Source organism: Kryptolebias marmoratus, linkage group LG15 (genome assembly GCF_001649575.2).
Source record: "Kryptolebias marmoratus isolate JLee-2015 linkage group LG15, ASM164957v2, whole genome shotgun sequence".
In the NCBI taxonomy this organism is placed as follows: Eukaryota; Metazoa; Chordata; class Actinopteri; order Cyprinodontiformes; family Rivulidae; genus Kryptolebias; species Kryptolebias marmoratus.
In genome coordinates this window covers 31,986,870-31,997,480 of record NC_051444.1, presented here as the reverse complement: position 1 = coordinate 31,997,480, position 10,611 = coordinate 31,986,870, and the positions used below count along the sequence as shown (strand labels likewise).

Genomic DNA, 10,611 nt, shown 5'->3' with positions numbered 1-10,611 from the left:
TATAAACTGACATTCATGACCATTTCTGGATTGTCCCTCATCTGCAGCTCTCCTCACGTTTTGCAGACACAAAGTGTTTGTCGATGCGTTTATGTTCGATGATTACACTGCAGGACGTGCAAAACAGCTTCCCCCCACTCTCATGCAGCTGGGTAGGAAACTGGTTTGCGACCGCAGTGAAGTTAGTTTTTGGTTAGATGTTGGATATTCGCGCTCCGCGGAGTTAGCGGCGTCTAGCTCACGGCTGACCTGAAACAGGAGTGCTAATGTCGGCCAGCCGTTCTCTGCCGGACCCTTCTCTCACGCGCGGTGGTTCACTTAGGGACGGCTAAGTCAGCCATGACCTAGACGCCGCTAATATCCAATATCCAACTTAAAACTAACTTCAGTGCGGTGTTTTGCTGAAATCTTTGTGGGAAAATGTGAAGCATCAGCGCACATTTTGGCTTCTGTCGCTGCTCCTGCATGCTCCCGGCATTCTGATGTTAACAGGATGTGACGTCACATCTCTTCTTCGTGAGTTATTAGGGGTTATTTTGGTTAAAGTTGCGGGAAAGTTGTGGTGTTTTGGGTAAAGTTGCACAAAGTTGCGGTTTCGCGGGGTTTGCTTGATTTTGCGTTATTATTTGCGATCGCAACATCGCGAAATCCTGGAGGGACTGACTAAGGGCTGAAACAGCATGAAGTACATGGAAGTAGTTTGAAAAAAAGACACAAAACAAACTATAAACAAGAAAACAATCATGTTAATACTAACTCAGCATTCAGACAACAAGAAATGAACTCACCTTAGATGGCTCATCCCTGATTGCCGCCACGCGTCCTTTCTGAGGTCGTCTCAGGACAAGAGCGCTACCGTAATGGTCTGAGTTAGTGTCCACCATGGAGGAGGCCGAGACAGGATATCTGAAGTCTGGAGTGCTGCCCAGCTGAGAGCATCTGAAAACACACAAATCCAACAATTAGAACAATTAAAAACAAGTGATAAAAAATAAAAGCTAACAGTTAGCAGCTTACCCGTGCAGTAAAGAGTTACTCCTGCTCCTGTCCTGCTCATTTTCTGCCCTCATTGTTTCAATCTGGATTAAGAGCTGCTCCTACAGGAAAATATATGTAGACATTTTATGTTGCAGAAACAATGTTTCTATCCTTAAATAAATTTAAAATAGAATTAAATTAAATAGAATAAAAATGTAAAAACCTCACAGTTTAATTTCCTTCAAACCACTGACACAGGAAGAAAACCGCTTCAAGCTCTTATTTACCTTCTCATGATGAGATTCTTCAATCAGCTTCTTTGTGTGCTCCAGTTCTCTTATCAGAGCATTCTGGAGAGAGAAAGACACTCTCAACACTTTTATCACAAGACAAGCTTCCACTGACCAATGTTGATATATAATTTAAAGTTGTATTCACGGATCCACGTCTCACACAGAATCACAGAATCCGTGTATGGTTCGTTCTTTGTTTTTTTTTCGTTTAAAAATAAAATTGCAAAAACAAAACAAGCATGCGGTTTTTTCGTTTTTAAAACAAAATTAGAAAAACGGCAATTGCAAAAATAAAAAAGGGGTACGTTTTTTTTTGTTTTTTTTAACTGCAATGGTTAAACCAAAGAGAAGCTTTTATTTTGCTGTTAATTCAACGGGACCTTATGGCGGAGCCGGAAATGAAGACCTGAACTCCCGGCACATAACTTTTTCTGTTACCAGTAGGTGGGGACTTCTCCCTCATATTGTTTTGTGATTTTTTTTGTGGTTAATTTTTAAATCTTTTTTTTAGACTAAATGCAAAGTTGCTGTGTTCTCTCTGTAATAAACCTGTTTTTTGTTTATTCCTCACACAAACCACAATTAACCACTTCATTACATTATTGAGCTGCAAAGCTGGCTTACCTTTTTACGTACATCAACAGTTTCTGCTCTTTTACTACTTTCTGGCATGAATGCTCATTGGGGTGAGTTGGCTTTAACCCCCCTCACTGTCTCGGTCTATTCAAAAAATCACACTGAGGCGACCAGAAGGCGTCTAGGTCCAGGCTTGAAGTGTTTTGTGAAAGTCCCTAGTGACTCCACTACGACCACAACTAATTTTAGCTCAGTATCTGGGAAACTGACTGCATTTTAGCCATTTTTTGTGTATTTTACAGGTTAGCTGCATTGACATAACTAAAGCTGAGCGAAGCATTACAACTTCCTCCCACTGTTCAAAATGTCTTTTTAGGGCTAGAAGCTGTGCACTCTGGAAATGGGGCTGTACCCTCAATCTAAAACTCCTGACTACAAACCCTGCCAACTCGGTTCACAGGCTGTGACACTTACAATAACAGTGTAACATGACAATTTTCTTAAAGCATCAAGAAACAAATTGACTGTAAATAAAAAATGCTTATTTCAACATACAGCAGCAAGTTATAAACTATGTGAATCAACAAAAATCAACCACTAAAAAATTAAATGTTGTGTATTTTTATTTTTTAGTCAAGAAAATAACCCATTTGTTTACATGGAGGGACGGGACTTAAAAACTCTACTGCAACCAGCCTACAGGGGGCGTTAATTTATTATGACTTCAACTTCCAGCTTCCAATCCTCTCCCTAGCTAAAGTATATTTCATTGGTCAGTTGGCTGTGGCAGCCTTCTTAAAATGAATTTACTGCAAAAGAAAATCATTTGGAAAAGTACATCCAATATTTATTTCCGACAAGTTTCATTGAAATTGGTCCAGTGGTTCCTGAGGGATTTTGATAACACTCAGATACACAATCACACAACAGGTGATTAAAAGGGTTGACCCAAGAAATGGACAGTGAAGGAACCTCTTTCATGTATGAATAACAATCCTTATTTTTATTCCTTTCATCACCCCACCCACTTTAGGATTGCTAGAAAGCTAAAGGTTCTTTGAATCACCTTATCCTCCAGCGCAGACATCCTCTCTTTGAGATGAAGCTGCAGCCTCTCGTTGGACTCAGAAAGAAGTTTATCAACGGTCTCAGACAGACGTCTGTTGTGCTCCTCGTTCATCTTCTCTCGCTGCCGTGCCTACGGAATAAAACATTTGAAATCACTAAAAGTGTTATATCTGAATAGGTGAACAACTATTAAAAACAGGATCAGGTTAAAAACAGGTTTAACAATAAACTTGTAAATATTCATCTCAGTTATTTTCTTTTTTAATCAAATCCATAAACACACACACACACACATATATATATATATATATACATATGCTAATGCACATCAGATACAAGCTGTATATGCAGATGGAGCTTCAGATTTCTAGTTTAGCAGTCTTAGTCTCTTTGCCAACAAAGTTGTGAAACCTATCGAATCTAATTAGCAGAAGAGAGAGAAAGTAAAGTACGTAAGACTTCAAACAAGGCAGTTAAATCATTTGGAGCGATACATTTTTCAGTTACATTGGACCACATAAGAAATATTTTTAGAGATGCACCAATTTCGGTTTTGTGGGTTAATACCAATTTTTGATATTTGAACGCCTCTGACCTGCCAATACCTATTTTTATTGAGTTTGTTGCATCTTGAGAATTTTTGCCACTTCTGAATTTGGAAAAGAATGAGCTGTATTGTTTTTCTTTTTAAAGATATACAGGGGAAACAGAGACATTGCATATTTTACTACTGTGTTAATAAAGAGCTCTTTTATTTGTTGGACCACTGCCTTAGACACAATTACCACCAACTCTCAAGAAATGGTGAATATTTGTTGCAAACTGAATATCACAAACATTCAAAGTATAATAATAAGTTAAATGTAGGTAAATGGCGACAGTGGAGAGACTGCTGTCTGGATGGAAGCACCGTGTGAGGTGTGAGGGCTGTGTAAATCCTATTTTGTGCAAAAAGAAAAAAAGATGTGCAATCCATTCCAGGCACCTGTGTGTAAAATTCAACAACAAAATAAAAATAAAAACTGAAGATTTTCTATCATTTCTCACCCTGAGCAGTTCCTGGTTCTTCTCCTCCAGTTGGGCCTCCAGCTGCCTCAGACTTTCCTCCACATTACCATGCCGTTCTTCTGCCTGGAAGTAGAGGACTGTGATCAAAATTTCCATCTCATCTCTACAACCAGAATCTCAGTCGTGTAATCTGAAAGTGACTAAAAAGCAAAGATTTTATTGTTGAAATGATTCATCACCCATCCTGAAGAAGGACCTTGCTCCAAAAAAGGTCAGAGGAAGTCTAGTTTTGGTTATGAAGATAAAGTCCTTCTATAGGATGGAGTCACCCAAATATTCAGAACAAAATAAAACTTTCAGCTACAAGCCAAGTACCGTGCATCAGTTTTAAAAAAAAGCAGCTCAACTTAAACACTTACACAGAAGCTGATTTTTCCCATAATGCAGATTCACCATAAAAATGTAATAAGTTTTCCAAAGTTCTACCAGATAAAACAGGAACTTCAAAATATTCTTTTTGTAAGGTAAACTGAATATATATATATTAGTATATATTGGCTGTATTTAGTATTTAGGAAAAAATAAAACAAACCCTGCAGTGTCCAATTTGATGTGCCAAGTTTCTGACCAAATCATTCAGTCCCTGCTGTTTGCTAGACACTTGTGTGAAAAGTCTGCGATGTTTGGAAGAAAGGAAGGATGATGATGTTTATAAAGCACAAATACACCTGCACCCAGCCTAGATTACTGCTTAATTCCATATCACCTAATTTTATTGAGTTTGACACTGCACTTAACCAGGAATATGTTTATTTAATTTTTGTGTTTGGTAGCAAAGACTTGCAAAAGTCTGCAAACATAACCTGGTTAAGCTCAGTATAAAAGGAAAAGCTGAACTTCCCAAGAGAACAAATAAAACTGGTCTACCTTTATCAGATTATAAGTGTCTTTAGAGCCAGACAGAGCACACTGAGGATTTGAACATGGAGGCTGAAGGAGCAGCATGAAGACGACACAAAACAGGACAACAAAAACACAAATAAACAGGAGAAGTGTTTATTTATTTTTAGTACTGTGAATCATTGTGACTGAGAGCAAGAAAAGGATGGATATTATTGATAAACAATTTAATGTGACTGTATTTTTACAACTAGACCTGAAAACAAAATAAAGACAAGCTGATCATATGCTGCAAAAGAAATGTTAGAAAAAACACAGAGTGCATCTAAATAGATGAGAGGCGAGTGATGGTTGATGGCAATGTAAATCAAATTTTTACATTTCTTAGTAGGCTGTTCTGTGCCATTTTCTATACAATGAGACAATTAGGTAGCAACCACAGAGGAAATGAATCAGCTAATGCATGACACATTCAAAAAGAACTGAGGAAATGGCTTGGATGGCAAATATTACTCAGCTGCAAAAAGGTTGGCAAAGGAAGAAGATTGTCAATTTACATTTCCTATAAACTGTTTTAAAGCAGCATATTATTATTATTATTAAAAGACATCCTGATCTAATCACAAGTATCCAATCAGAATACCAATCATTATATTTTTTTGCCGTCTCTCCTCCTGCACACTCCTCCTTCTTGAGACATATAGAAAAAGTTTGCTGTCACCTGGCACCTTTTCCCCTTGCTGGGAATACAAACAACAGCCTAAGGAACACTGCATGGGTTTAGGGCAAGTTGAAAACATTTGATTCATCTAGAAACAAAAAAACAGTAAAGACCAAAGACTGTTGATCAGCTAGAATCATACATCAGACAGGAACAGGACAACGTTCCCTCCAAAACCTCCAGCAGATGGTCCCCTCACTTCCTGGACGTTCACAGACTGCAGTTAAAGGAGGGACGCTTCACAGTAAAAAATGGACCCAGAACTGCTTCTTTGAGATGTGTTGCAGCAATCAAATTCAAAATAACCAATTTCTTTTTTCGTAAGAATTATTAATTTTCTTAGCTTCAACATTTGAGATCTTTACTGTGAATTTATTGTGAATAAACTATGGATTAGTATTGTGGCTGCATGAGATACACATTATATATATATATATATATATATATATATATATATCAGTTTGGTACAGGTTCAGTGCAACAGGAAAACAAACACTTTTGTTACTGGGAAGGCTCTAAAGTAGTAGGTCATGTACATCAAGATCAAGATCAAGGTAGAATGGTAACTTTACTATTAATTATTATTATTATTATTAATTAAGGAAAAAAAAAATCATATCGCCCTGTCCTATCCAATCTGAATTGTAACCACTGTCCTACGGTACGTGTCAAACAAAAGCTTGATGAACTCCAAATCTACAAGTATATTTTTCTTCAGAAAATAGTACAAAAAAAACATACAAGGAGTTTTTTTTTAATAATTTGAGACTAAAATTAATTTACAGTATGTTAAGAACTGACAGACTTGTAGCTGTTTTGGTTTAAAATAACACTGTGCACAGCTTCATCAGTGTATGTTGTGAATGGCTCTCAGCTACTACTACAAATTGCAGCTCAAATTCTTTAAAATTGACTATGTTATAACAATTTTTGTGTTGAACTCTTTTCAAAGAATTTAAAGCAACAGGTGATAAGGAACACAGATATTTGTACCTTTGTGAGGGCAGCAACCCTCTGAGCCAACTCTGCTTCCACCTCAGGAAGAGTCTCTGCTTTACGGATGGTCTGCTGCAGCTTCTGCTCGGCCAGTTCCAGCTTTTCCTGGAGCTGCCTGTTTCTTTCCTCAGACTACAAAAAAATTCAGATGACTCATTTGTCCTTTTACTCTGGCCTCACATTCAGTTCAGCAAGGTAAATTAAAAAAAAGGAATACTGACAGGGAAGGGGGGTAAAGGGAGACAAAGTAATGATGGGTGGGCAGGAAGTGAAGAGGAGACCATTGAAAATAACAAAGAGAAAGACAAAAAACTAAAAGAAAAGCAGGATCAAGACATATCCATCTCCACTGACTGCATGAAAATAATCCAGCCAGTTTTCTCAAGGCTTTCTATTCAGTTTGAACACAGCAAGAATTGTTTGGCAACAGTCTGAAAACTACGGAGCCTACCAGGGGTGAGGACAACATTTAAATTTAAAGTTGTAACAATCTGTCTTCTTAGTTGATTAAATTGTGTCCACAGATTCAGATCTGTCCCCTCAGTTTAGTAAAGCTGCATTTATAATCCTGAAGAAGTAAAGAAATCTGCTGTTGCAAGACCAAAATGAGGTAAGATTGTTCTCCCAGAGCCCATTCTGAATTTGTTTCTCCTGGGATCCATCTCTGTGATTGTAATAGTGTTGTAACAACACAAACTAAACTGATTTTCAGGCCATGCAGCTGCTGTGTTTCTGTCCGAGTCCCATAATGGTGCACTGCAGGGGGCTTCCTGGAGATCAGCAAAGGAGTTGTCTAAAGCAGAAGCTCTCTCTGTTACGTCAGAAAGAGCAGATTTCTCGTGGAGTATAAATTCAGCTCTAATCTGTGTGCACAGATTTACTATCAGACATTCTGTTCAACTGCAATATATCATTGTTTGGGTTCAGTGACAAAAAGTTATTTTTTTCCAGGTTTGCTAACGTCTAAAAAAGCACAAAAATATCACTGTAAAATGCAAAAAAACAGATAATACATTACAAACTAATTCTGATCAAAACAAGTCAAACTCCTAATTAAACAAATCATTAAGAACTGTCAAAGTAGCACAGAGATAAAATTTCTTCAAGTTTATACAAACTGACATGTTTCTGATTTAAATTTATTAAGTTTAATTTAACTTGCAGTGAAAGGACAGAAAGGTTTGATTCAGAAATGTCTTGTGATTTAGGTAAAAACAGACAACTGTATTGATGTTAGTGAATATTACAGTCTTATTTTACAATTTTTAGACAGTGCCTAAAGCCTCATCTCACTTATTATGTCCCATTTTACCATCCACACTGAAGACAAATCAAAGCACAACACCCGCTGCACTTAGACACCAATGTTTTTTTGAAAGCTAAATTAGACTTGGGATGGATTGTAAATCCATGCACAATAATTTTTAAATTGAGGGGACAAGTTCTTAAAACCTCTTATTTCTGTAGAAAATAAAGATCTGCAGAAGATTCTTGCTTGCAGAAAAACAGTTTACCATAGCTCTGGGTCGGAAAATACTGTCTGAACGTACACAGACACACAAAAAAGCCTCAGTATCTCACACAAACATTACATCATCCCAATCCTAGGAGCAGGGACCTACTTGTCTGAAGAGGGACTCCTTATTGGCCACTTCGTTCTCCAGCTTGTCGTTCAGGTCATGGACTGAAGTAGCCTCTCGCTGTGCAGCCAGGTAGCGCTTCTCCAGGGTGGTGATCCTCTCCTCCATGTCTTCCTTCTGAGCCATAGACTGATCACAAAAGCATCTCAACCTCAGAAGGATTGTGGCTGGAGTCAACCTATTTCATTTAGAAAACCGCTCCTCTCACCTCTCTGAGGTCTCTCTGTAACCTTGTGTTCATGTCTTCAGACTTAATGAGGTCTTTTCGGGCTGTGTCCAGGTCCTCCTCCAGCTCACTGATACGTGACACCATGGCAGCCATGCTCTCCTTCAACTGGCCCAGATCAGCAGTCTGACAGTCCACCACCTCCTGGAGCTCACAAGCTTTCCCAAAGCCAGGACCAGACTCCTCGTCCTGACTCAGTGAGTCATCTGATGACCTCTGAGGACACATCCACATTCATACAGGGTTTCCTACACATTTTCCAGACTCAGGCTAAATAGTCAAATAGTTAATGGCACAAATAGCATACAGCAAAGAATTATCTCTAGTCCATATTTCAATATCTGGAAGTTGGTGATCCTGTTGCTATAGGAAGCAAAAGTGGACATTATGGTGATGTGGTTTTCCTTTACATACAATAGGAAAAATATCTTTTCAGCACTTTTTAGAATTAAAATTTTCTTGAAAATATAATAGGTAACAGAATCTGAAAAGGCTAATGTTTTTTTGTATAAAGTGATTTCTTTTTCTTATCCATACTTGGAAAGTACTACATTCAAATCCATACATTTCCCGCTAATTCACTGCTGCTTAGGAACCCTGAACATGAAAGATTACTGAGATGGGAAAGTAAACATGCACAATCTTTTGGATGTAATAATAAACACATTAAATGTTTAAATCAGACAATAATTGTGTGAAAACTTTCAAACATTGACCACTTTAGAACATTTAAAATGAAAAAAAAAAAAAAAAGTAAACAATAAAGTATATTATATTTGTCCCGTGCAATATTTGTTGGTTGAGCATCATTTTCATTATCTGAGAGAGGAAAGCATTTCTCAAAGTGAGAATCCTCACCTTGCCATTAGTGGTTGGTGTGTTTTCAGAGTTGTGGTTGACCTCACTGGTTCCATCTGCCAGCCCTCTTTTCTGACTGCTCTGCTCCCTGAGGTAAGCCAGCTGCAGAAAAAACAAGACTCTTAGCACCATATTGAGGAATTTACTCATTTGTTGATAAGCACAGATGCACTTTGCTTCTAACACTTTACATTTGTGTTCTTTAATCTATTTACTAATACACTGTACACACAGTACAGCACTAAAGTGAGAAACTCATTTCCAGTGGTGGAGAAAGTACTCAAACAATGTACTTAAGTAAAAGTACAAATACACAGACAAAATGTACTCAAATAAAAGTACCACATTAACATTTGTACTTAAGTAAAAGTAAGAAAGTACTTGCTTTTAAAACTACTTAAGTATTAAAAGTAAAACTACTTGTCGACTGTATTACCTAAAGGCTAATACAATGTCATTAAGTGTACCTATCGTATTTAATTTTAATACATCAGTAATGTACCATTTTAATGAACAATGCTGATGATTTGTTGCTTACAGCTAATGAAAACATGACATTTCTGATTAGATTACAGACCAATTAAACAACATAATGCAGGCATGTGGGTCTAATGAAAACAGCCCCGGCTCCAGACGAGTTTAACAGGGATTTAACAGAAGATGCGGGAGTAAAGACTGTGGCTCTGACACTTTTACACAAACTGAAAATGGAAAATCAGATTCACATCCCATCACATCCCATCTTTGAGATGTACGAGACCTCTGACTCTGAGCAGCTAGAAGAACTGAAGGAAGTTACAGAGTGCTTTGAATCCTCAGAGATCTGACCTCTATGTTTTATATCGTTTGAAAATGTTAGACTTTTTAGAAACATTTGAAACTATTAGACCTTTTTTTTGAAAATGTTTTACAACTAAGGATATCCCATTTTATCTTTGCAAAACCTCATCTCCAGTCTTAAATTTCCGCTGGAAATTGGTGAGAGGGCCTCCGTATCTTCGCTGGTGGCGTGTAAATTAAACAGAAAAGGGGAATATCCAGCGTTACATTCTTCACGACTGATGCTCAGAGGAAGGTCTTTTAAATGTCGACCCGTACCCCAAAAACAGGTTGTAAAACTCTCTGACTGAAATATTCTGCTCAAAGTTGGGTTGGTACGCTTTGGCTGGTATCTGTTTCCCGTCCCTTCCACATCGAAATGGCGGAAATTGAAAGGGCTGAGCCAGTGGCGCCGGATTCATTTTCTAGGTGGGGGGGCCACCGGAGTGTTTCGTCACCTTATTAATTTTACCTGCATCGAATCATTGTCTAACATCAATAAAAACTGAATAATGAAACGCTTTTTCA

General features: G+C 37.8%; 1 protein-coding gene across 19 annotated transcripts in view; it reads right to left on the bottom strand.

Annotated features, from left to right (window-relative positions):
- The window catches only part of ppfia1 (PTPRF interacting protein alpha 1), a 94,329-nt gene that overhangs the window by 43,941 nt on the left and 39,777 nt on the right, over positions 1–10,611 (bottom strand). For 14 of the 19 annotated variants that reach the window (XM_037979724.1, XM_025010929.2, XM_037979712.1 and 11 more), the window contains 10 exons: positions 9,265–9,366; positions 8,389–8,622; positions 8,163–8,309; positions 6,538–6,672; positions 4,851–4,913; positions 3,963–4,046; positions 2,914–3,045; positions 1,266–1,328; positions 1,018–1,097; positions 789–939 (listed from right to left, as the gene is read on the bottom strand). In XM_037979724.1, the coding sequence (XP_037835652.1) occupies positions 789–939; positions 1,018–1,097; positions 1,266–1,328; positions 2,914–3,045; positions 3,963–4,046; positions 4,851–4,913; positions 6,538–6,672; positions 8,163–8,309; positions 8,389–8,622; positions 9,265–9,366 (1,191 nt within the window). The remainder of the gene's footprint in view (positions 1–788; positions 940–1,017; positions 1,098–1,265; positions 1,329–2,913; positions 3,046–3,962; positions 4,047–4,850; positions 4,914–6,537; positions 6,673–8,162; positions 8,310–8,388; positions 8,623–9,264; positions 9,367–10,611) is intronic. The other 5 variants (XM_037979720.1, XM_037979727.1, XM_037979729.1 and 2 more) reach the window with 1 other exon arrangement.